Source organism: Prionailurus bengalensis, chromosome A1 (assembly GCF_016509475.1).
Source record: "Prionailurus bengalensis isolate Pbe53 chromosome A1, Fcat_Pben_1.1_paternal_pri, whole genome shotgun sequence".
Taxonomy (NCBI): Eukaryota; Metazoa; Chordata; class Mammalia; order Carnivora; family Felidae; genus Prionailurus; species Prionailurus bengalensis.
The window spans coordinates 82797660-82823918 of NC_057343.1; the positions used below are offsets into that span (position 1 = coordinate 82797660).

Sequence of the window (26259 nt, forward strand, 5' to 3'; positions counted from 1 at the left end):
ACTCGGGGCTCGAACTCACAGACCGTGAGATCATGACCTGAGCTGAAGTCGGATGCTCAACCGACTGAGCCACCCAGGTGCCCCGACACACAGTTGTTTTTGATGACTTTCTCCTAATTCCCGGGGAGGCTGGGTGCCTCTCACACCTGCTGGGACCATTTGAAAATGGTATGAATGGTCTTTACAAGACTGTTTCCTCACCGCCATGTGAAGCACTGGGTCTTGGGATCCCTTCCTCCAGCAGCTCCCATCCGACCTGGAGATTTCACTCACTCTGCAGCAATGTGATGCAGGCCAAAGTGAATGGGTGGGGGCGTGACAGGAGCCTGCAGAGCCTATGCATTTGTTCATTCATTCATTCATTCATTCCAGAGCTCACCCCTGGACAAGAGCAGAAGCGGGTCCCTGTTGCCCCCAGGAGCCCTGTTGGGGCAGGTGGGCCAACAGGGGGCTGAATGTGGCCTCCCTGCATCCCTCCCCTCTGCAGCCTGAGACCTGCGGGCACCGACCAGAAATCCAGGGGGACTTTCCAGTGGGTCTGCCTCAGGCCCTCAGCACCCCTCCCCAACACACACATGCAGGACCAGTGGGAGGAGGGGGGAGGGAGGGAGCGCAGGTGGGAAGGAGGCGGTCTGAGCACAGAGAAGGGGCGGTGCTCCTGGACACTGATCCTCACTGATCCACGGCCAGACAGCCAGTGCTCTCCCCTGAGATGCAGCCACCGGTGCCCGGGCCCCTGGCCCTGCTGGACAACACAGGTGAAGGGGTACCGGCATGCAGGCAGGTCATGGGCTGGGGTGGGGGTTGGGGGGGTAAAGGCCAGATCCACAGCTCCTTCCAGCAACCCTGGGGCTTCACCTTTGGGACCTTGTCCTGACACAGGTTCTCTCCTGGCCAGGCTCTGCCCTTTCTCCCTGCTTGCCTGTCTCAGCTTCTGGGTCTCCCTTGTCTGTTCCCACGTCTGTTACCACAGACAGCAGGCTCCCACTTCCCAGCTGACACCCACACTGCCCTCAGCCTCCCCTGCCCTAGCTCAGCCTGCACACATTTCTAGAACTTGTTTCAACAACCGGTGGCTTCTTCTCATGGTTTGGTGCAGCTCCGTTCCAATCCCCTGCATCCTCTGGCCCACGAGTCCTGGAACCCTGGGTTCTTTGATTGGCCGGACCAAGCCCAGATGCATCTGGACAGGCCCCAGGCCTGGAAGGATGCGGGTGTGTTTTCCTGAGGGGGGAGGGGAAGGTTTGGAAAGAAAAGAAAGGAGGACTCCCTGAGACGCTGGGGGCGGGGGGGACACCAGCCACCTCCTGCTGTTTCCCCCCCATAGGTGATCCCGTCCCCCCCACCCACACACACCCAGTGGCTTCTGCCTCCAGCATCTTTGGAAGGTCTTACTAAAAACCAGATGAGTTAGTGGTGTTTGAGTTTTGAATAATAGCCAAGGAATCTGGCTTCTCGAAAGAACAGCCCTGCACCTCCAACTCCAAGGCACAGTGCTCTGCGGCAGACTGATTCCCATGCGTTTCGTCCTCCAGACAGGTTTCTCACTAGTGATGATAATGATGCCTGTTCTTAACTAACCGTCATCATGTATTACACTAGCGGGACGCAATGGTCTAACTAGCCATCATCACATATTACGCTAATGGGATGTGATGGTTTAAAACAGTTTGGACTTAGTTGGTTCTTCTGATGAGAAATCATAAACTAAGAAAGTAATACCAGGAGTTGGTCTCTTACTTAAAAATTCTAAACCTTAGTGTGGCCGGGGTGGCCTCATAGGTATTTCCTAGTTCATGTTTCTACCGTCAGCACCCTGGTGTGTGTCAGATGCCAAAGCAGACAGTGGGAAGCTGATGGCTGAGTCACACCATTCTGCCTGGGTCTAGTTACAGGGGCATCTCTTTGCTTCTGTGACTGGGTGTCCCCATGTGAGGAAGTGAGTACATTCTTCTCCCTGGGACACCAAGGCCCTGCTGGCAGGGAGGCGGTGACGGGGGGGCTTCCAAGCGCTCCCCCTCCCCCCGACACCGTCTTGGTGACAGGAACTGCAGCCCATCCAGTCTAGACGTGGCCAGACTGCCACGGGAGCCGTGGCTTGGGAGAGGGCTGGGGCTGGGGTGCGGGGCAAGGGAGGGCCTACGTGGCTCAGATGCTCTAGGAGGGATGGACACACAGGCAGGGAAAGACGTGAGCACCACGCGGAGATGGCTGGTGGCCTTCCCCTCAAGCTGGAGAGCCGGCTTAGAGCCGGGACTGTGCTACTGTTCCCTCCGCCCTGGCTGATGGATTCACTCCGCTCACCTCAGTGGGGAGTGGGGGGGCTTTCCCCGAGGTCCTCGCGCTGGGGCCGCAAGGCCCTTAAGAGGCGGCTAACGCAGGTGTTGCCATCGTCTCCACTTTCCAGGTCGGGAAGCTGAGGTTGGTGCCTCCAGATCTGCCTGTCTGAGCCAGGCACAGGCTCCAGTGGCAGACGGGCCAGACAGCCCCCACCCCACGGGCTTCTCCTCTGGGCAGCTCGAGACCACATGGCCGATCCGGGAGGCTGCCTGGGTGTGGCAGACTGGACAGATGTTTGTCTTGAGGGTGCACCATTTGTAACCACACATACTAACGGCCCTGCTGATGGGTAGGAGGATCCGGGGGTGGTCCACGGGGCGCTGGGGGCTTCCTGTAGTGCACAACCCTTTCGTCTCTGAAACCTGATCTAACAATGTGTTGTAGGGTAATTGTGAAGATGTCCTGCCTTCTTCTTGAGTTTATTTCTCATTCCCTTGTTTTTATGCCATCTCCTGTATTTATAAGGTCAGGATTCTGCCTCTCTCGAGTCCAGACACCACAGCTGGCCGGAGCCACGCTTTCTGGTGCCCTGCACGAGTGGGGCCGCTGTCCTCGGCCTCCTGTTAACTATTCCCGCAATGCCGTGGGGTGACAGCATCTTGAGGGCCTGAGCCTTGGAGGGAAAGCCGGACTCGGGAGACCATGACGGAATGGGCCTCAGGGGGATGACCACCATCCCGAAGGAGACGTGTTTAGGTTTTTGCTCCGCTGTCATCAGCGTGTCTGAGTGTCACTAGTGGATCTGACGATGTTCCTGCAGGCAGGTGGCACTGGTGCCACTGAGGGGCTAAGGGACAAGGCCCCAGGGGTTGTTGTGCTGTGGCGGGAACAGGCGCTGAGACATCTGGCTGGTGGTCTTGGGCGTAAGATATGCGATGCCTCCAGTTAGGAAAAACGGCACAAGAGAAGCGCGTTGCCTGAGCTTGCACAGTGATTTTGTCTGTGTAGTTCATGTCTGAGCGCGTGACCACCTGGTCATTACTTGACTGGCCGTTGAGCGTTGCTGGCAGGGCCACAGAATTGTAAATTCAGGCACAAACCTTCCAGAGCACACGCACAAACTCCCGCGTGCAGCTGGCCCCCCACTGAGCACACACAGTGTTGACAGAAGAACTTCAGTGCAGGCAAAGACCTGTATTCCTTGCATCCTGATTTGGTTCTGAATCACAGGGCTCAAGATGGCTAAGCTTCCAGAAAGCAAAAGCCTGGGGCGCCTGGGTGGCTCAGTGGGCTAAGTGTATGACTCTTGATCTCAGCTCGGGTCACGATCCCAGGGTGGTGGGCTCGAGCTCTGCATGGGGCTCTGTGCAGATGATGAGGAGCCTGCTTGGGATTCTCTCTCTCTCTCTCTCTCTCTCTCTCTCTCTCCCTCTCTCTCTGTCCCCTCTCCCCCATCTCTCTTTATCTCTAAAAAAATTAAAATTAAAAAACCCATCATAAAACAAAACACAAGCCAACAGCCTGGTTGGGCTCGGAGTGGAGTCTTGCCTTGGCCTCTCCCGGCAAACTGTCTCCGTGGTGTGGCTGCCGCTGATGGGGCACGGGGCAGGGGGGTAGTTGCTGTAAACGGGGCTTCCCTGCCTCCCTGAGACACACCACAAGGAAGAAAGTTAGGGCAATGAGAAACCCAGAATTTGAGACTTGAGGGAGGGCCAGGCAATGGCAAGTTCTCCTTTCTGGCTGCCTTCTTGAGTTCTGTGCCACCTGGAATTAGGTTTGCCTACAAACCTCGGGACATCCCAGGTAGCAGCCGTAGTCCAGGGACTTTATCCTGCTGCTCAAGTTCCAAGGTAACAACCAGGGCCGTCTTCCTGCTCTGCCATTCTGCAAGTGCTGCCTCTGTGCACAAGGTTCCCTCATGGCCCAAAATGGCTGCCTGGGGCTCTGCCTTTCTGCTCATATTCCAGGCAGTGGGAAGGATGACAGGGAGAAAGGCAAGGGACAGGCTCCTTTAAGAGATGTCTGCCGGGCCTATGGGGCATCCTTTGCTTGGACGGACAGACGGACAGACAGATGGACTATTATTTGGCAAGAATGTAACTGTACAGCTGGAGCAGAGGCTGTAGGATGCGCCCTTCACACTTCTGCATCCAATAACAGGCTGTTAACAAAGGCAAGGGGATGGGTGTCCGGGTGGGCAGTGGCAGGCTCCAATGCGCTCCTGAGTCCTTTCTGCCCCCCCTTATGATGTAGCCATTCGTGGGTTTGACACTGAGCGGGGTCCTGGGGGTGGATGGTGGGTGGGGACAGCTTGGGTGGCACTGCACGGAGCAGAGTGGCCTGCTGAGTGCAAGGCCCCCCTGCAGTCTGGAGCAGGGCAGGCGTGTGGGGTTCGAGGACGGGGGAGGGTCTGCACACAGTGGGTGCTCAGTAAGTGGCCGAGCGTGACCTCTGCTGTGTGGGCTGCCAGGATGAAGGCTTCGGAGGGCACTGGTTTGGGGGTGAGTCCTGGTGGCATGGACCCTTGAGCACCTAGCCTGCAGGCACGGTGTCAGGTGGCAGGGAGCAGGGAAATCACACCCCCACTTGCCCGCATGAGGTTCATCGTCTGGGGTTCTGGGACCTGGGTGCTAAATGCTGGAGTGAGGGTCACTGGTTGCAGTGGGAGCTGCAGGGCAGGGGAGGCGGATGTCGAGGAGCGGGGATGAAACATTTCGGGTGGGTTGGCAGGTGACGAGGGAGACCCCGAGTCCCCACCCAGAGAAACAGGGCAACTGGGAAGAGGGTGTGGCACGTGCGGGTGGTCTGGGGTCCTCGGAGCCTGTGGCCCGAGAGCAGCATGGCGAGGCAGGTGCTGTTTGCTGGGCCCCGCTCTGAGCCCATCCCCTTGCTAACAGTTCCTGTTTGTCCTCCTTCCAGAAGGGTTTGCCAGAAGAAAGACCTCACTTTGGTTTGTGGGGTCGCTGCTGGTGGCGTCCGTCTGTATCCTGACCATCGGCCTCGCTGCCACCACCAGGACAGAGAACGTGACCGTGGGGGGCTACTACCCAGGGGTCATTGTGAGTGTGGCCACCCCTGGGGGTGTGCGGGAGGGCTGCGCCATGTCGGGGCTTGTGGCCGGCAGAGTCTGTCCCCAGAGGCACCCGTGTCCCCTCCCGGGCCCTGTGTGGGTGGTGGTTGCTGTCAACTGGTCTTGACGGGGGCCTGGAGCAGGGGCGGGAGGGGGTGCAGAGACCAGCCCTGACGGCCGGATTCCAGCCCCGAGACAGCGCTCTGACCACAGCTTTAATTGAGTCCTGCAAAGACCCCCCTGCGGAGGGTAGTGTTCCTCACTCCATCTTGTGGGGGCGGCAGCAGAGGGCGTCACCAACTGCTAACTTCATATTTCGGGCAGTAACGCCACGCAGCAAATTGGGGACAGCCTAATCAGATCTGGCAAGAAGGGCCACCCAGATTCAGAATTATCAGGGAGATTTTTTTGAACTATGAATTCACATCCACTGTTGTTAGCAGTAGAACTTGCTCCAAGGACATACACTGGACAGGAGTCTGGAAGGGGCCTTTATCAGCTATGAGGCCCTTAAAATGCACCAGAACCCAGAGCTGCTGTGTCAAAAATGCTAAATCAAGGTTTTCTTTTTTCTTTTTTCTTTTTTTATTTTTTTTTCAATGTTTATTTATTTTTGGGACAGAGAGAGACAGAGCATGAATGGGGGAGGGGCAGAGAGAGAGGGAGACACAGAATCGGAAACAGGCTCCAGGCTCTGAGCCATCAGCCCAGAGCCCGACGCGGGGCTCGAACTCACGGACCGCGAGATCGTGACCTGGCTGAAGTCGGACGCTTAACCGACTGCGCCACCCAGGCGCCCCAAGGTTTTCTTTTTTAATGAAGATCTTTTAATCACATTACTGTCACTAAAAGTATCAAGATTAGTAATAACATTAGTAACATTTTTAGCAAGGATGGAAAGGTTTTGACATTAAATATTTAAAAATATTTCACATACATTGTTCACTTTATCTCTATTAAAATTTTTTTTCAAGTTTATTTATTTCTTTTAAGAGAGATAGAGGGAAAGAGAGCTCAGGGGAGGGGCAGAGACAGAGGGAGAGAGAATCCCAAGCAGGCTCCGTGGTGTCAGCACAGAGCCCGACACGGCGCTCGATCCCACGACCCTGGGGTCATGACCTGAGCGGAGATCAAGAGTCGGATGCTTGACCGACTGAGCCACCCAGGCGCTCCCACTTCATCTTTATATTAATACTTTATTTTTATTTTTTGTCTATGTTTTATAAACCTATATTATCTACTTATGTGTTGTTTATGAGTAAACACATAGGGTCTGTGCAGAAAAAGTTTTATCAGTAAAATGTTAAGAGCTGCCAATATGTTGGGGCCCTACTTTCCTGCCGGGTGTTGTGGGGGGACCCCTGGACACGGGGCCAGGGCTGTGAGGACCCCCCCCCCCCCAAGGCCAAGCCTCTGGCAGAGCCAGGTTCCCGGGCAGTGGCCAGTTCTGAAGGTGAGCTACGGAGACCAGATGAAATCCACCTGAAGACGATGTGGGTAAACGTCCCTTCCTAGGAGACCCCGCGTCCCACGTGGGCATGACAGCAGCAGTTCTCAGGATGAAGCCACAGCTGGAGGCACATCTTGGAAAGAGCATGCCAGTTGGCGAAACTTAATGGAAACACCTTAATACATTATGTTGGCCTGGAATTCTGATGGTTTTGAGCTGTGGAGCTGGACGTGAAGAAAACGTTCACCTTTCCTCCTTGAGAATTCTTCAGTTACAGGTGGAAACTTCCTCTGTGCACATGTGTCCGTCTCCACAGGCACCGTTCACCATTACAGATACAGGCTTCTGTGGCCGTAAGGCGGTCAGACTTTCAGGGCATTAAATTTGACACCGTGGACTTGAGCGCCCACGGAGGTGCCTCCCAAACTCAGGGGCAGGCAGGGCCCCTACCCAGCCGCTCACCTCCGTTGTCCCTTGTCCCACGTCACTCAAGCTGAGGGAACCACACTCAGTGGAGGGTCCAGCCTGGCCCTGGGTCCCTGGTTTTGAGGTGAGGAGGCCGGGAGCTGAGGCTGTCTCCAGGATAGGGAGACGCCCCTCAGCATCCTCCTCCTGCTGGAGCCTCCTTCCCTCCTTTTACCTCCTCCCCTCCCATGATTACCTGTCTGCCGGCTCACCTATGGGCGCCTGGTCCCCACACCTTCCCTGAGGAGCCAGCCTCTGGCTTGGACTGCCGCCAGGTCTGGGGGAAAGCAGGTGGGCCCCTCACCCTCTGGGTAACCGTGAGGGGCTGTCCCTCAGGCCGGAGGTGAGGGGCCTGTGCTGCCCTATTCTGTGATCAAGAGTTAAATTGTTTGAACGGGTTGCATTTCAGTGGCTTTTATTCCTACCACTGGCTTTGGTGGAGCCCGAGATGCCACCCAGACGGGCACGAGCCTGTGGGCCGCTAGGTGGTGAAGGTGGTTGGGGAGGGGTGACTTTGCCCCTTTGGTAAGATGTTTTCGAGGGGGCGGCCTCTGATTTGCTGATCCCTGCGAGCTCTAAGCCTCCGTGTGCTAACCGGGCACCTTCTCCGTTTCCCTCTAGCTGGGCTTTGGAGCTTTCTTGGGGATTATCGGCATCAACCTGGTGGAGAACCGGAGGCAGATGGTAAGAATGTACGTTGTTTCTTTCAAACATGGGCAGTAAGAGTGTGTTATGTTATGGCTACAGCTAGTATTCCTGGGGAAGCCCCTGGCCCCAATCCAGCAACTGAGGATCCGGGCCCAGGTTCCCCAGGCTGTGCACTGTACAACTCTGGCCTCAGGGCTTATGGGCGTCCTTCACAATTAGTCTAAGTGACAGTTGCTTCTAGGATTGTAGGGTGAAACCTACAGACTCAGATGGTGGTCCTGGCAGCTGAAGTTGAGGCACAGAAAGAAGAGTTTGGGGTATGGGGTGGGTTGGGGGTTAGCAAATTAAAGGATGATGTATAGGCTCCCGCAGGCCAAGGAGAGGGGGGAGATGCAAAGGCCAGAGGAGCCAAACTCACTCAGACTTGACAGAGAGGAAGTCCAGACCTTGCCCGGCCCCCACGCTTGTCCCCCATGTCTGGTCCCTGGTGGACCCCTGTCCCCCACGTCCTGGAGTAGACTACCGCCAGCCTCGATCGGTTTTGTGAACGTGGTGTTTTTATCAATGATTTCGATTTGGGATCTGTTTGCTTTGGGGACACAGCCCCAAGGGTAAGCAGTTAATTTTGCCAGTTCACTGTGGGCTGGTGTTGAATTCTGACAGCAGTTCAGGGGGACTTGGGGCCACATGGCCGGTTCCTACTCACCTCTAACGCCTGCCTGCATTGGCTTCATCCTACTTATTCCCAAATCTGCGGTCACCTGCCTTGGGGTCCACTGTGTGAGGGGCTGCAGTACATGACCCCATGTGCCCCCCATTCCCTGGCTGAGAGGGAAGGCCTGTGGTTTGGCTGTGGTGGCCGCTGTCATAACTGCGTGATGAGAAAGTGGCCCCTGGGGCAGAAGGAGCCTGGCCAATTGAGGGTGGTCCTGGGATGGGGCCGGGGAGGAAGCATGACAAAGAGGTTTGGATTCTGGCAGCAAGAAGTGTTTTACCCTGAGTTTGGGGGAGAGGAAGGGTGGGTTGCCACCCTGGGCCGCTGGCTAAGAAGAGGGGGACAGAGGGACCCCATGCTCCTGCCAGGTCCCCAGGCGGTGCGTGACCCCACCGTCCTTGCCTGGCTGGTGCTGGTGTAGGGGGATCTGGGGGGTCAGCCCTCGGGGTCCTTGAAGCCCTGGCCTCTGGGCAGATCTCCTGCAGGAGGGAGGCGTCCAGAATCCAGAAGGAGCCCTGGAGGTGGCGCCCTTGAAGATTCTTGCCAAGGTCTTTCTGTGCCCCCGCTGGGGCCATGGTTAGGAGTCTGCAGTGGGAAAAGCGATTTGCTCCCAAGCTTTAACACATTCAAGTGTCGCTGTCCCCAGGAGAGGTCAGGGATTTAGGGCTGCCAGGAGCGGTCAAGCACAAAGATCGTTCTCTGCAGCAAACGCTGCTTTTGGATAGAGAGGGCCTCCTGGTGGGGGTGGGGAGAAGCTGGAACCCCGCTGTCAGGGGTGTTACCAGGTCCCGGGCCTTGGTCCGGTTTCCCTCCCGCGGCCTCTGGTGTCTCCGGCCCCGCCCCTGCCTCTGTGCACCCCCCCCCCCTCCGGCCCCGCCCCTGCCCGCTCTCCGGCCCCGCCCCTGCCTCTGTGCCCCCCCTGCGGACCCGCCCCTGCCTCTGTGACCCCTCCCTGCCTGATCGCCTGTCCTGTTGAGGTCTCTGTCAGTGCTCCTGCCTGGCTCTGCAGGCTGAGAGCCTCCTGACCTGCTTTTCCACGCAGTTTCCTCAAGGCTCAGAGCCGGCTGTGAAGCCGGAGGCCAGGCGGCTGCCACGTGGGTGGTGAGGACCCAGTTTGGTCCGGGGACGCCTGTTTCTTTACCTTTTAAAAAGAGCTTTATTGAGACATAACTCACCCCTTTAACGTGTAAAATGCAGTGGCTTTAGCATATAACGGGTGTGTGCAACCACCACCACAGCCAATTTGAGGACATTTCTTCCTTTCAAACAGAAACCACCCTGTCGGCGCCCGTGTCCAGCCCTGGGGGACCACTAACCTGCTTTTGGTCTGGACTGTGTGCACGGCCTGGCCCACATCTGTCACTCAGCATAGTGCTTTCCAGGTTCATCCCCGTGGCCGCCTGTGTCAGGACCGTGGTGCTTTATGGCTAAGTCATGTTCCAGCAAATGGATGGGGTACATTCTGTGTCCGTTCGTCAGTGCTGGTCCCTGGGGAGGCCGCCGCCTTGGGCTTCGAGGCGAGTGTGAACATGGGGCACGGTGCTAGCAGTGGAGTTGCTGTCGTGGGGCCACCGTCTTACATGCCCGCCAGCGCGTTCGGGGTCTCCAGTGTCCCCAGCCCTTCCCAGCCCTCCTGGTGGGAACGTCATGGTATCTCACTGTGGTATTTCTTCCGTGACTAGTGACCTTGGGCTTCCTTCTGTGACCTTCTTGGCCTTCTCTACATCTGTTTTTAGACAAACGTCTATTCAGGTCCCTTGCAGATGTTTAAACTGGGTGACTTGTGTTCCTCTCCTTCAGGGGTCAGACCCTTTATGGCCAGAGGCCAGTCCTTTGTCAGGTACGTGATTTGCCAATATTGTCTCCCTTGAGCACAGAAGCTTGCAGTTTTGAGGAAGCCCCAGGTGTGTATTTTCTCTCTCGTCACCTGTGCTCTTGGTCTAGGTGTCCCACACCAGTTCCAAGATTGTGAAGATTTACGCCCTGTGTTTTTGAGTTTTGTCACTTACGTTTAAGTCTTTGGTCCATTCTGAGTCAGTGTTTGCATATGTTGTGAGATGGGGTCCACATTCCATCTTTTTGCCGGTGGCTGCTCTGTTGTCCTGGCACCAGTTGCTCCGAATGGTCTTGGTGGCCTTGTCAGCCACAGTGCTTTTCCTCCACGGGCCAGTGTTCGTGTCGATGTGTGCTGTCTCAGTCACTGGTGCTTTGTAGTGAGTTTTGAAACCAGAACTCGAGTCCTCCTACTTTGTTCCTCTTTTCCAGGACTGTTCTGGTTATTCTCTGTCTTTGCAATTTCACACGAGTGTTAGAATCAGCTTGCCAGTTTCTGCGGAGAGGTCAGCTGGATTCTGCTCAACCTGTACATCAGCTTAGGGAGTGTATCTGGCTGAGAGATGTTAAGTATCCTCACCCATGAACTTGCGATGTTTTCCTAGTTTTTTAGATCTTTTTACGTTGTCCTCAACAATATTTTGTTAAGTGTCTTAAGTTTCGCGCTCCCTTTAAGTTTATTCCTAAGTGTTTTATTCTTTTTGAGGGTATTAGGAATATATTTTTTCCCGTAACTTCATTTTTGGATTGTCCATTAAATGGGTGTAAAAATACAATAAGTTTTTCTATGCTGATCTTGTATCCTGTAGCTCTGTGGAACTCATTCATTTGTTTTAATCATTTCAAGTGGATCCCTTAGGGCTTTCCATCCGTAAGATCATGTCGCCCACAGACAGACATAGTTTTGTTTCTTCCTGTCCAGTCTGGATGCTGGAGGTCTGTTTCGGAGGCTTTAGTAAGAGAGCAGTGTGGGGCCCATCTTACCTGCAAGCTTCTGTGTGCCTGGCAAGATGGGGCCCCGGCTTCCCAGACCAGAGCCTGCGGACGGGAGTCGTCTGTGACCCTGTGCAGCCCCATTTCCCCTGGTGAGGAGGGGCTCTTCCGGACTAACTTTGTAGGGTGAGCGCACCACACTCTAACGTTTGACTTCATGTTGATGGAGACTGAGACCTGTGTCCACTACTAGGGTGGTGTGATCTTGGGAAACTTACTTGACCTTTCTGGGCCTCAGTTTCCCCATTTCCAGGGCTGCTGGGAACACCTGTGTGAGGAGGTTCAGTACAGTGTTGGCCTGGAGCAGGTGTCCGGGGGTGGGGGTGGGGTGGTGCCAATGTCACTCACTGTTCCTGAGCCCCCCGGGTGCGGTTGCTTCGAAAGGAGTCTGTAAATAGCAAGCTGAGAAAATGTCAGAGAAAGAGAGAATGCATTTCAAGTGCATCCACATATGTAAGAATGCTTTCTTCTTTCTTGATTTCTTTTTGTTTTTTTTTACGATAAGAAATTTAGGGGCACCTGGGTGGCTCAGTCAGTTTAGCATCTGACCCCTTGATTTCGGCTCAGGTCATGATCTCACGGTTCGTGTGTTCAAGACCCATATCAGGCTCTGTGCTGACAGCTCAAAGCCTGGAGCCTGCTTCCAATTCTGTGTCTCCCTCTCTCTCTGCCCCTCCCCTGCTGGCACTCTCTCTCTTTCTCAGTAATAAATAAACATTAAAAAATTAAACATATACAAAAGTAGGCCCTAGAGCCCAATGAATCTCATGGCCAGTTATCTCTCACCCATTTCTTCCCTTCCTGTATTATTTTGGAACAATTACCAGATAGCACCATTTCATCTGTAAATGGTTTGTTCAACTTGAGAGGTGGGATCCAATCGTTACAGTGGCTGAACCATTACCTCCGCCCATCACCACATTGACTTCCTGTGATGTCCAAAAAATGCCCCAGAGTGAGTCAGCTTTTCCTATTTTCCCACTGATGGTGAGTTGCTGGCTTCTCCTCACCAGACAGATGCACAGATCATCAAGTTCAATATCAGCCCAGCCATCCACACAGCCCCAGAGGCAGGGGGCGGGGGGGGGCTGAGAGCGGTGTGCAAACTGTCCACCTGCCTCCATGTGTGTGCACACAGACACACAGACGCACACAGAGACAGAAGGACACACAGAGACACACACACAGACACAAATATAGACACACATAGACATGCAGATACACAGACACACATGCAGACACATATACAGACGTACAGAGACACACACAGACACACACAGACACACCCAGAGACACACATATAGACACACACAGACACACAGACAGACACATACAGACATGCAGACACACAGACAGAGATGAGACCCTGAAACACTGGAACGTGGTGTAAAAACGTCAGCTGAACTAATGGAACCACCAGGAAACCGCAGGTGCCTGGTCCATAGGGAGCCTGTCGTCCTGTGCTGTGTGATGGGGTCCCGGCTGGGTCCTCCCTCCTCTCCTGCTTTGCTTCTGCTGCGGGTCTGGACATTGGGGGCCCTGACGGGGTGTGTCCAGCCTCTCACCTTGTCACACAGAAGTTGAGGTGGCCTGTGCCCCCCAGACCAGCCTGGGAGTGGCGGGGGAGGAGGGACCCTAGGCCTCCAGGCACGGTAGTCCGAAGTCCTGGACTGGGGACCCAGAGGTCATCGGGAGGAAACCTGCCGACGTCCACAGCAAACGCCTGAGAAGCAGGTGGAGGGTGCGGGGCCTGCTGGACCCCACGTCCCCTCTGCAGGTCTCACTAGTGACTGGTGTCCTGGAGGCTGCCTGACCTTGGATGCCCTCACTCCGCCACAGGAACCTGGACACAGACATAGGGAGCCACGTGCGGGGCATTTGAGGGCAAGCCCTCTTTGCAGCGTCTTACAGGCTGCCGGCAACACTTTGGGGACAGGAGTTCATGGCTTCTTCACCCTTCTCCTCTCAAGCTTCTGGGGCCATGCCTGCGGGGTCTGAAGGACTAGGGGCTCTGGGTGACACCCTCCCCCAGGATGAAGACACCATGGCCTACACCCTCCAGAAGTCTGGTTGATTTCGGGAGAAAGGTGGTGGAAGAGGTGAGTGAAGAAGCCACGGGAATGACCACCCTCCCTGCCATCTGGCTGACTGTGGCTTTGGAATAGGAAAACCGTTCTGGGTTTTAAGCACCCAAGGTTGGAGACCCACAAGAGTTAGTAGCTGCCAAGCAGGAAGCGGACTCAGCAGCTCCAGTCACATAAAAACTGTGGTTGGCGGGTGGCCCTGTCCTCTTATCGCTCCACCAGGGCCACCAGCCACACCCTGCAGGCCCTGTCGCTTGCTGACACGGGAGCCGTGAGGGCTGTCTGGCCGCTGAGGCCGGCCTCCGTCCATGGCCTTGTGACTGGTACGAACCCTCCTGTTCCTTTCTGCCCAGGAATCCGGGCAGCGGGGCCTGGGGCAGTCCCCAGGCCAGCAGGCTGGGTGTGAGGCACAGCATGGTTCGCGGCACTACCCGGAGCCGTCACACTGGGGCCGCGTGCGCCGCGTGCCGGGACAGGGTGTGCTGCTCCGAAGGAAGTGGTCCTGCAGCCCGACTCCTGGTGGCGTGGAGAGCCAGCGAGCGTGTGAAAGCACTGTGCCCTGCCCTCATCCTCTGTGACTTTTGCTCACTGGTCCTGGGAGCCGACAGCTAGTGACCACTTATTACACAGGGAGGATTCTCACAGGACCAGGTGCTCCTGGGTCTCAGTTTCCACAGATTTCGGTGCTCATGGAGGGGCTCCGTCTGAAACCACCGCCTGGAACTTATGTTTCAGTAGCCACGAGTCCACACAACGTCTGCTTGGAATATCTGAGCTGCTTTCGGGACAGGCCCCAGTGTCGCTGTGTTTAGATAGGGCCCTGGGGCCTTTCTGATGGGATGCCACACCCTGGGCTGTCTAAGCTGCGCTCCCCAGAGAATGACATTCTCCTGCAGCACCTTCAGCATGTGCTAGAGACGCTGGTGCACGCTGGCCTGTGTCGTAGGAAAATGAAGTTACTGATTCTGCGTCAAAGTAATCTGACTGCCCCCAGCATGACCGCCCGGGACCGTCGCTATTGCTTCTGGGGCACCGCCTCTCCCGAGCTTCCCGTGCCCTGTGTGTGTGTTGCTATGTGTCCATTTCTCCCCCAGAAACATTCAGGGCACACGTCCTGTGCACGGTGCTGCTAGGCACGCGGTGGGGAGCCCTGATCTCCTGCCGCGGATGCACAGAGAGCACTGCCCAGGGTGCATGGGAGGAGCCGTGGGGAGGATGGAGAGTGGCAGTCAGGCAGAGAGGCCCGGAAGGATCTGTCCCGAGGCTGGGATGGGGAGGTTGGGGTGCTTGTGGGTGAGGGCCGGAATGCCAGCTCGCCAAGCAGACATGCCCCCTGTGGCGGCTGTGACCCCCGTGGCTCTCCCTGCAGCTGCAGGACAGGGAGTCCCCTTGATCTCACCTCTGCCCCAGGTCCTGCACCCGCCCGCCTCTCTCCCTGCACACCACCAAGGAGGCTATCTGGTCCTTTGTTGGAGGCTTTTGGTTACTGATTCAGTCTTATTTGTATGGGTCTGTGGAAAATTTCTATTTCTTCTGGAGTCAGTTTTGATACTTTGTGTGCTTCTTACAATTTGTTCATCTAGATGATCAACTTTGTTGGTGCACAAAAGCTCACAGTATCTTCTTATAATCCTTTAATTTCTGTAAAGTTGGTAATACTGTTCCCAAACTTATTTCTGATTTTAGTCACTTGCTTTTTCCTCTTGTTTTCTTAGTTTAGCTAAAGATTTGTCAACTTTATTGATGTTTTCAAAGAACATTGATTGTCTTTCTTTTCCCCCTGCGTCTTTTTTCTCTTTTATAATTTCCTTTCTTTTGCTGGCTTCAGGCTTCGTTTGCTCTCCTTTTTCTAGTTCTTTAGGGTGGGAGGCAGCTGATCTGAGAGCTGTCTTCTTTTTCAGTGTGCGTGTTTACCACTGTGAGTTCCCGGAGAGCCTCAACCGCACCAGTGGGGCCCCGGTGTGCTTTCATTTCATCCTGTTCACCCCAAACTGGTGTGCAGTCCCCCTGGTGACTTCTTCTTTGACCCATCGGTTGTTTAAGGGTATGATGTTTGGTTTCCACATATTTGGACTTTCCATCCATGATTAATTTCTACCCCATCCACGTGGTTGGGGGAGGAAGGTATGGACAGCAGGAGTATGGATGGAGGACACATGAAGTCCAGCCTGGGGTCATGGGGGAGGCAGGGTGGTCTGCGTGGTGACATGCACTGGAGCCTGCTGTGTCCCCAACAGGAGGACCCCAGTCAGGACTGGAGGCAGACAGTACGAAGGGGCTGAGGAACACCTGGACGATGGATGTGGGAACAAAGAATACCTGGGGATGAGGAACATTTGGGGACAAGGGACACAGGGAGGATGGACGTGGGGACAAGGGACCCATGGTGAGGGATAGCCTAAGAGTCCTGACTCCCTGCTTGGGGTGTTGGGACTGCCTCAGGGCTCCCTGGTGAAGGCCTGGTGACATTCTCCTTGGCAGATGGTGTCCCTGCCAGCCGCATCCATGTGACGCTCCTGGGCGTCAGACTGCGCCCCTCCACCTGCACTGGGGGCCATCTTCCACCTGGCCCTTGTCATTAATGCCCCCTCCGCCAGCGCAGACGTCTCTCCCAGACCGTGGGCCCAATGGCTCTGCCTCTCCCGTGTCCCCTGGATGCCACCATCAGACCAGCCCCTTGCCCTGCACCAGGCCCCACCCTGGTCATCACCTGCCTGGGTCGCTGTCACCAGGAGCTAACTGTCCCCTTTCTACCTGCCCCAGTTCAGCCCCCACAGCCAGAGGGCTCTCATGCCCCAGGGTAGGCCTTTTCAGATCCTCCGGGCGAGACCCCAACCCCTTGCTCCCTTGGCGGCCCTGACTCACTGGGTCTGTCTTATCCTTGGATGAGACGCCTGCCCACCTGGTGACAACCTTCCCACCTGGTGACAAGCTCACACTCACTGTTTTCCCGATTTCCATGTTATCAACATAACCTTATCTACTGGTATTTGGTTTTTAATCTGCCTTCCCTGTTGCGACGTAAACTCAGAGCCCCGTGGAGATGTGAAGGTGACCTTCCCCCTTCCCAGGAGAAGGGCCCTGCAGGGCAGTGAGACCTGTTCTCTTCTGTCCCTGAGGGAGTAACATCTTCCATGCAAAGTCTGTCTGTGTGGTGGCCTCACACAGTGTGGAGAGTGATGTGGCTTGTGTCCCCCCAAGGCGTGATGAGTTCTGCCTCCCTGTCCTTACTGGTACCTGACAGACCAGAGACCCACAGGGCATCCCTAAGAGAGCTCTTCTGTCACTGTTCTGGAACACTTCCTACTTCCAGCCCGAACGTTGGAGGAGAGAACGTCCAACATCTTTCCCACCATGATCTCCTGGACCTGGGGGCTGACGCACTAGAGGATCTCAGGCAGTGCCACCCCCTGATCTCGCTGCACTTTATCCTGTGTGTGGTCATGCTAGCACTTGACTTACCGAGTGTGTGTGATCACGCTGGCACTGAATTTTAACTTTCAGGAGCAGTGGGCAGAAAGACAAGGTCAGTTGAAAGGTGATGAGGGTATTCAAATGGTGGGGACAGCTTGTACAAGACCAAACCATGTTTTGTAAGTCTGGATGATTGAGGGCAGCCAGGCAATGTCAGAGGACACTACACATCCTGTGCTTCTGCGAAGTTCTGGGTGAAATCAGGTGGGGTGTCAGGGAGGCCTCTCAGCTGTCCAGGACTCTGGCCAGGCCGCTGCTGGCTCAGAGCTGATCGCATGGCCAGGAGGGGGAGTGTGATGTTCTCTGAAGGGCCATCAAGTTGGTGCATGGCGAGCTTGCTGGGACAGCAGTCCCCACAATGCTTTGCTTGCACATGCACAGTGAGAGAAGTAGCAGGGCCACTTCTGGAAGCTTCTCAGACAATGGGCAAGTGCTTGGTGGATGCCCTGGGCCAGCACCGGAGCTGGAGTGTGGGTGCACAGGGCAGGCAGACACCCAATCCCGACCACACACCCTGCCGGGCTCTAGGAGAGTCCTCTGTGGGGACAGCCAAGGCTGCCTGGGACCCCAGAGTGCCATGGGCCAGCAGAGCTTGGTGTCCGGGACAAAGCAGGAGCCTGGGAGGCATTTGCTGGTGGAGCGGCTTTCCCTGCTTTTGGACTTGTCAGAGTCTGACCCCTTCCTGAGTTCACCGGCCACTCAAGAGGTCTGGCAGGCAGGTAGGAGGCTGTATCCTGGGATTGCAGCATGGCTAGCCCTCCCTGAAGCTGACAGTAATGTCACAGATGTCAGGACTGGGAGGACATGTGCTAAGTGACTCTGGGTTCTAAGGTGATCCTGTTCATCTTTGAGTCTGTTTTCCGTTGGCCCCCTGGCCAGGGATTCTGCGCAAGGAGAATTGGAGGCAGCAAGTGGCAGGGACGGACTCCCGGCTGATGCAGCCTTGGGGTTCAGGCCTTTAGGAGGGACCCTAGCTGGGCAAGGGCCAGGACGTCCCTCTGGGGGCGGCAGGACTGTCAAAGCTTGAAGACTCAGCAGCCAAATTAGGTGAAAGCTTTTCATTTTTTTTTGGGAAAGTGAGGTGCTGGGAAATTTGAAAGCTGCCATCTGAATCGTTTATATATGTTTTAATGCATTTTTCCACAACAGCAGTACAAATGCAGGAGAGTTCCGTCAGTACAGTTTCTGCAAATGATGTTCACGTGGCTTTACACACCCATCCTTTTACTTGTGTGCAGTGGTTTCCCCAAGGAAGCGACCAGTGTCTTCTCCTTCCCCAGCAGAATGAAGGAAGTGCTTTTTTCTTTGGCTACCTTTGCGGTGGGCGTGGCAGGTGGGCAGCCCCTGCCTGGTCTCACACCCTCCCCCCGCCCCCCCAGAACTTGGCTTGTTTTTCCAGGGCCTTCCAGTGCCCTCAGGGTGAGGTGAGTCCTCCCTGTCTATGCCCCAGGGTGCTGGGTTGACGCCTGGTACTATGGAGGGGGGTGGTTAGTTCTCAGCGCGGGGGAGGCACCGTGGTCTGGTTGTTGCTGAGTCAACGGCCGAGCTGTTGTGCAGAACAGTGGTGTTAACACTGCAGCTTCTGTGGGGTAATAGTTCTTCGTTGTGCAGATGAGCAGGCAGGGCTTTCTGCACACCTCCCCTCGGGGCCTCAAATTCTCTGTCAGTTCATCACAAAATGTCACAAGTGTCAGACCGTGAGGAACAGCCAAGGACCTCTGTTGGTTTTGTCACGTCTACCAGCCACACCAGAGAGGCAGGCTGCGGGGACGCACGGCAAGAATGAGTCGGAGCCAACACCTCTGAGTCCAGGTGGGGAAATTGAGGACCAGACAGTCACCAGTTCAGAGACCCCCAAAGGACTTGGGCACAGCCCCAATTTGCAACATCAGGGGACTGTTTCCACCGGGCTCTGGTAGGGCTGGCGGCTGAGAGCGGGCCCAATTCCCTGCGCCTTGGAACAGCAGCTGTGGGGGGTGGGGCCCGGCACCCCGCCACACTGTCCCCTGGAGTGTCAAGCCAGCTCCCTGCACCTTGTTGAACAAAATAACTCAGGTTAACAAGGACAGAGGGGGAGCTGGTTGCGTGGAGCCGTGGCCAGTGAGCCTGACTGCGCTGCCCAGAAGCAGCTCAGATGCGTGGGAGGAAGCACCCTGAGTGACTTGGGGGACAGTCTGGGGCCTGTTTCCAAGGCTGGAGACCCAGAGGACTGCTCACAAACACTGGGCACTGCTTACAGTTTGCCGGTCACAAGGGGTGGGTGGTTCCAAGTTGCTTTATGCAGAGTCCTGGACCCAGGAAATAAATACGCTGCCGTGGGTCATGTGGGCGGGGTTCTTGCTGCTGGAAAGGAGTTGCAGGTGACAAGGCTGTTGCAGTGGTTTGGACGGTGACAATACTTGGGGAATCTCAGGGGAATGACATGTGGGAATTCTTTGTACTATGTTTGCTACCTGTTATGGGAAGTTTAAAATTATTTCACAAAGATAGTTTAAAATATGTAGGGAAAGTGGCCGACAATGGGAAGAAAGGTTTCTTCAGCTAAGAGAGACGTGGCTGGAAACAGCAGCGAGCCTGCGGTAGCCAGCAGATGGCTGACACTTAGAAAATGAAAAGGAGGCGTCGCTTGGGTATAAGGAGGTGCTAGGCCTTTGGAGTGAAAACTGGCAAAGCCTCGTTATGGACGAGGTGGCGTTTCTCAGACCATAAGTCGCAAAGACCTGAACGTGTCCTGTCTGAACGTGAGGGGTCTGTCCCGCAGAGACGCCCACCCAGAAACCCAGATTCAACACGGATCCTATTTAGGGTCGTTGTGGCAGAATTTGTAATAGCAAAAAGCTGCAGACGGTCTGATAATCTGATTATTCATGAGGCGGTGTGCAGAGGACCCGGGGGCCCGTCTCCCACCACAGCGTGGAAGAACCAGCAAGAACGCAGTCCACGGGCCGGGCTGAGTCATGGGGCAGTGGGAGCGGCGGTGGGCCCGGGGCGGCGGGGTGGGATTCGGGCAGCTGGCATCTGGAGGACTGTATCGGGAGTGTGTAACGCCCACTCGCTTCTCTGCCCTCTGCCCCAGCTGGTTGCGGCCATCGTGTTCATCAGCTTCGGCGTGGTGGCGGCCTTCTGTTGCGCCATCGTGGACGGCGTGTTTGCTGCTCGGCACATAGTGAGTGTCCCTTCCTCCATTTTGTTCTCCGTCACTATCGGGGTTTGAAAATATCTACAGAAGCAAAATTTCATGTTGCAGAACTCAGCTCACTGACCTGGGTCTTCCCTCCCTGGGTCTGCCAACCGCTCTCTCTGCCTTACTGGCTTTTCCTCATTCTCTGCAAAACTGACCCAGCACATGCACACACACACATGGACAAACACACACGTGTGCGCATGCACACTCAAGTGCACGCATACACACTGATGGTCACACACATGCACACGCATGCACATGGACACACGCACACACATGCACACACTCATGGACACACACATGTGCATGCACACTCACACACTGATGGTCACACGCATGCACTCACATACGTACACATGCACACGGATGCATGCACACTCGTGGGCACACGTGCACACACTCAGGTGCGTGCACATACTCATAGGTACACACACGGTGCCCTCACACACTCATGTGCAGTAGTTCAAGTATGTGTCTTGAGGGGTGATGTTGGCATTTTCTCACTGGCACTGTAGCTGTGAGACCCTTATGCTTGTTTCATCTCCGTGTGGATGCCTGAGTGGGCGAGTCTTTCATAGGGGCTGAGGGCCCAAGTGTGAGAGTCCTTGGCAGTGGCTGAGGACAAGGCCACACCAGGCGCACGCCCTGGGACCTGGGAAGTCCAGCTTGTTCTACTTGGAGCAAGCAGGTTCCGAGTGAGGGAGAGAGCCAGGCCACGGAACGAGGAGCATAGAAATAAATACTCGAGTATGCTGAAGTCAGTCAAGGCGGCCAAGGCAAATGTGGAATCCGTTGTCCAATTACGTAGGACATTTTCCTAACCAGTTTGTATGTTTAGAAAAGCTTTGTTACAATGTCAGGAAATGGCTCTTGTTTCAAACTGGGCAGGTGGAAGTGAGATTTTTCCGCCAACCTGGGAGCCCAGCAGAGACCGCGTTATACCCTCAGCCGAAGCCTGACCTGCATTTCTTTCTGAACACCTGTCACGGGCAGCTGCCTTTGACCTTGGACTCTGGACTCAGGAGGTGGTGGGTTGGTGCTGCGTTGACCTCTGCGGGGCAAGCCGTCCACCTTCCTGGCACCCTGTCCTGCTAAAGGACTCTGAACAGCTGGTTGTTCCCCCAGAACCCCTGACACATTTACGGCCTGAGGGCGATGGGCTGGGAGCAGACACACTTCACGTTCCTTCTGCCTGGCTGCCTTGAGCTCGCCAGTAAGCCCCCCACTCGGTGAGCCCCATGACGGTGCTGTCACCAAGTGCCGTGTCCCCATAAATTCTCATGTCGAGACCTGGCTTCCAGGGGGATGGTGTTTCGGGGTGCAGCTTTGAGAGGTCACGAGGTGGAGGGTTTGTACAGGGGCCTGTAATGCTCCCCGGCCCCTCCTCCTCATGGGTGAGCACACGCTGTCCCTGAACCCGGAGGGGGCCCCCCCACACACTGGATCTGGCAGCCCCTCCTGACCGTGGACTTCCAGCCGCTGTGCTGTGAGAAGCAAATTGTTTATTGTTTACCCCCTCCCCTCCCTGCCAGTTTATAGTATTTTATTGTAGCAGCTCGCGTGGATGAACAAAAATTGGTCCAAGAGTGGCGTGCTGCTGGGGGGCTCCCCAGGGCCGAACAAAGCCCCTGGCGGGGTGGTGGTGGTGGGGTGGCCCCTCTTGGGCCTCTGTGGAACGTTTGTGCCTCCGCCGTCAGATGCAGGCGCAGGAAGAGTGAGACAGAGAGCATCACGGCAGAGCCGCCCAGGAGAGCCCTGGCCTGCACAGGTGCCCAGGCATCTGTGGGTCCTGAGTGGCCCCGGGCCATGAGGACCCGCTGGTGCCTGGAAGGGGCACAGGCCGGAGCCTGACCAGAGCCCCATGGTCGTCCCCGCCCCGGGTGTTCACCGGCATTTGTTAGGTCTTTACATTTATAGCAATTTTTAGGGGTCTCTGTATGCGTACTTTGTCCCAGACTTCTGCTTGTTTTTTATTTCTGGAAAGATCACTTGAACTGTGAGTCCCTGACCAGTATTTGCTGCCATGATTCTGGCGCGCTGCTTGGTTAGCACAGAAAGAGTATCCTCCGATCCAAATCCAGTATTCGTTTCCGAGCCTGTTGCTGATGTCAGCAGGTCGTGCTGGACGGGAGACCTGGCCTTCTGCAATGCCCTCCAGCCATCAGCACCCACCGAGGGCTCCCCAAGCCAGGACGCAGGGATGGGTGGACAGAAAGCCTCTTGGGGCTCAAAACAGGCCTGCCAGGGGGTGATCATCTCAAGGCCTTCTCAGGAGGAAACCCCACGTGTGCCCTCAGAATGCAGCTCTGTGGGTAGTGCCCCGGAGACAGATGCCCATCTGCTCAGTGACGAGCCGGTCAGTTTAGAAACGTCTAGCAGACAGTGCTTCTCAACATGGGCTCCACCCTGGGGCAGACAGAGGAGTGAGTGGTGTCTGTCTGGGCCTGGCCGCACTTTTGTGCTGGTCTCTCTGTTCCAGGTGTTTCCTGGGTAATGAGGCCCATTCACACAGTGGCATCTGGTACAAAGAGTTAATCACAGTTTTCTCCTGGCACGTCGGCGGGTCAGGTCTTCAGTAGGCCCAGACAGGGGGCGATATGTCTGATGCTGTGGAGAACGGCGTCCCTCATGGGGCAGAGGGCAGAGCATGCCAGGGAAGGGTCAGCAGGCTTCCGCCGGGGGCTTCGTGCAGAGCCCGGGTGGTTGTGAGGGCGCCCTCCCCAGCGGGGCCCAGCTCTCCGCTCCACAGGCCTTGGCGGGTCAGTGTGCCACTCTGCCCACTAAGCCAGGTGCTACCAGCCTGGAGGCCTCAGGAGTGTGTGTGGAAGCATCCCGAGTGTAAATATCCCCTTGTCAAAGTTCTTTCCCTTCTAAAAATGCACAATTAACATCTCTTGAGAAGAAGATGTGATGATCCCATTGTGGTGTGAGTGTCCCTCTGCTTCCGGGAAGGACAGGGAACCCTGAGAGGCAACCACCCCATCCTATGAGCCAGCATGCTGGCAGACGGAGGCTGGCACTTGGCCCCCTTGGCCATAGGTCCAAGTCACCAACACAACAGAAAGTAGAGCCTCACGGCAGCAGGATGTGTGACCGTGGCAAGGACCCCAGTCGCGGCCTGAACTGTGACACAGAAGCGGCTGTCCCCATCCCTGCCCTACACGCAATCTTCAAGCACGTCCTTACGGAACAACAAGACCCAGAGGCAGATGCTTAATAATAAAGGCAAATAAAGTGGAAATTTAGGAGCTGGGGGACCCTCTGGCCTGCCTGAGTCCTGCCCACCATGCGGGACCTGCCTCCATCCTGAGGAACAGGGCTCCCCAAGGCCTTGACCTGGGTGGCAGGGAGCACATTTCTGCCTGAGGCCCAACACGGGGACACTCTCTGTGCTTGTTCTGTGCGATGGGACGTCCATTTCCAGCAGTGAGGACCCGTCTCCCGAGGGGCAGCTCAGCTCAGCCTTCCTGCCGTCAGAAGAGGCAGCATTGACTCAGGAAGGTGGAAAGGGTCTTGTGCCCGAGGTTGGCCCTAGGGGGCTCCAGGTGTCTGGGCCCCCTCCATGCACCCCCATGGCCCGAGCCTCTGCCGAGAGAGCCCATTGGCCGCGGAGCCGGTGGAAGTCGGGCCAGCTTCCTACTTGTGAGGGGGGTGCTCCTCTTCCAGGGAGTGGATGAGGATGAATAGAGTCATGGGTCCTGGTAGGGCCACGTGAAGGAAGGACCACCCTTTCCTGGGCAGACTGCGTTCCTTCCGTTGAAACAAGGTGTGGACATTTCGGAAACCACAGGCAGAGTCTGGCCAGAGGGTTTCACGTGACCAGTTTTTTTTCCCTCTATTTTTCCCTCTATTAAAAACAAAGCCAGTAAAAGCTGGGTTTTACTGAGAAGGGTTACGGGGTGCTTGAAGATGCGTGTCTTCCCTCGGCTCCAGTCCCTGCCTGGCTGCTGACCCGGGGGAGAGTGGGGCCAGGGGAGCGTGGTGAGGGTGGCTGGACACACCTTTTTTTGTCCGGAAAGGAGCCCAGGCAGTGTGACGGACGGCTCTGGGTCCCCAGCTCCCTGCGGGGCAGAACGGGCTGGGGAGGGGGGCAGGGGTCCAGACTCAGTACCTTCACCTCTGCCCTCAGAAGGCAAAGCACTCAGCATTCTCTGTCCTCAGTGTGTCCTACATACATTTTAAGGTTTCTTAGTTTTTTTTTTTTTTAAACTGCTGCACCTGGTGTTAATCCTGGGCTATCCCACGTGTGCCTTACAGAACTCTGTTCTTTCCACTTTTCTGCAAGTTTGAAATTATTTCCAAACAAAAGATTTCAAAAATGCCAGGACCAGGTGCACGTCCTCATTGTCCCGGTCTGGTGTGGCTGTCCCAGCCTCTGCAGAGCTCAGGCTCCACCACACGCTGAGGGGTTGCTGAGCCCCCCGCACGTGATGTGAGGGCCTCCTCCCCACAGCTTCCTTCGCACACTCCTGCTCATTTATTCCTTAGCTCAGTTTCCTGCCTTCCTCTGGCTGCACACGGCCAGTGTCTGAGGGCCGGCCCGTCCCCCCTCACGGGGCATGTGCACCGGGGAAGACGTGAACAAGGGTACGAAGGAGCTGAGTTTCCAGGTTGAAAATGTCCAGCCTGACTCTGCAGGGTGGAGAGTGATTGTCTAACAGGCTAACAGGTGAAAAAACCAATTCACCAAAGGCTCTTTCCTACCTGCTTTTTTTTTTTTTTTTTGAGAGAGAGAGGGCATGTGCATTGGTGGGGGAAGGGCAGAGAGAGAGAGAGAGAGAGAGAGAGAGAATCCTAAGCAGGCTCCACACCAAGCCTGATTTGGGGCTCAAACCCACAACCGTGGGATCGTGGACTGAGGTGAAATCAAGACGGAGCCTCCAAGGTGCCCCTCTTTCCTAGAAACTTGTAACCGGCTTCCAGCACTTCTCAAAATTATGATTTTGAGATGCCAACACTGGGGGACAAAATGTGGGCAAAACGTGACCAGGATGACAGGATGTGGTGCCGGGTGTGGTGCAGAGGCCCAGCGACACTAGGCCTGCAGGACTCACGTGGTCGCTGTGGCTCCTCCACGTGGCACACGTCTGGTCTGACACACGTATGAACAGTGACCGTGTGACTGGACCTTGGGGACTGGTGTCACCACCGGGTCGGACCCAGCCTCACCTCGGTCCATGTCTGGCTCATGTTCTCTGTTGCAGGCTCTCTCCCTGTGCACTCACTCTTGCTCCTGAGCTGAGCCCCGAGGGCTTGGGGGCGGGAGATGGCTTCTGGAACCCCGGTTTCCGAGTGAAAATCCCAGCCCTGCCGTGTGCATGGGAGTCTCCCGGCCTCGCCTCCCACTCGGCACTCATTGGAGAGAAAGTCCCTTCAAAACCACTTGCTTCCCAAGGGGGGCTCTCTATGCAGCTGCAGGCGTGAGCAGAGAAGGCATGTCCTCCCTCGGTCTCTGTCTTTCTCAGATGCGTGGGACTTCTGGAAGGTCGCCCCTGGCAGGACATCTGTCAGCCGTCAGCCCACCTGTTTCCACCCAGAGGGGCCTCCGGCAGGTCTTCTGGGCTGCTGGACTCATGGCTCTGGTCCACCACGGGGGCCATGGCAGATAATGGGGTCAAGACAGACTTCTCTCTAGCACAGCCACTTTGCGGTTGCCCCAGAGTGTTTAGTTTAGTGCTGGTTTGGGACACCTGCAGGGACTGGACACACTGCGCTGATGGTAGGGGGCGTGGTGTCCTTCTCCTCCTGCTGGCCCCGGTGCCTCTGTTCACAGCTGCTCACCAAAGTCCTGCCCTGCCAGGCATGCTAGAGGCTGGGGCGGTGCATTAGGTCTGTGGCCATGTGGCCTCTGCCATGGCTACTGAGTTCAGCTGCTACAGCACAGAAGCAGCCACAGACGATATGCAGACAAATGTGCATGGCTGTGTGCCAATAAAACTTTATTTACAAAATCAGGTGGTGGGCCAGTCATGGCCTGAAGGCCACCGTGTCCCCCTACAGGAGACACACGGGGTTTTAACTGAACTTTAGTGACTTAGAGTCTCATGTTAGTATGTGGAGGGT

The 26259-nt window shown here is 55.9% G+C and overlaps 1 protein-coding gene across 1 annotated transcript in view; it reads left to right on the plus strand.

Moving 5' to 3' along the window:
- Positions 1–706: 706 nt before the first annotated feature.
- Positions 707–26259, plus strand: part of TMEM255B (transmembrane protein 255B) — a 39439-nt gene continuing 13886 nt past the window's right edge. The window contains exons 1-4 of the mRNA XM_043583608.1: positions 707–758; positions 5200–5339; positions 7887–7949; positions 20089–20178. Of these exons, the coding sequence (XP_043439543.1) occupies positions 713–758; positions 5200–5339; positions 7887–7949; positions 20089–20178 (339 nt within the window). The 5' untranslated portion in view covers positions 707–712. The remainder of the gene's footprint in view (positions 759–5199; positions 5340–7886; positions 7950–20088; positions 20179–26259) is intronic.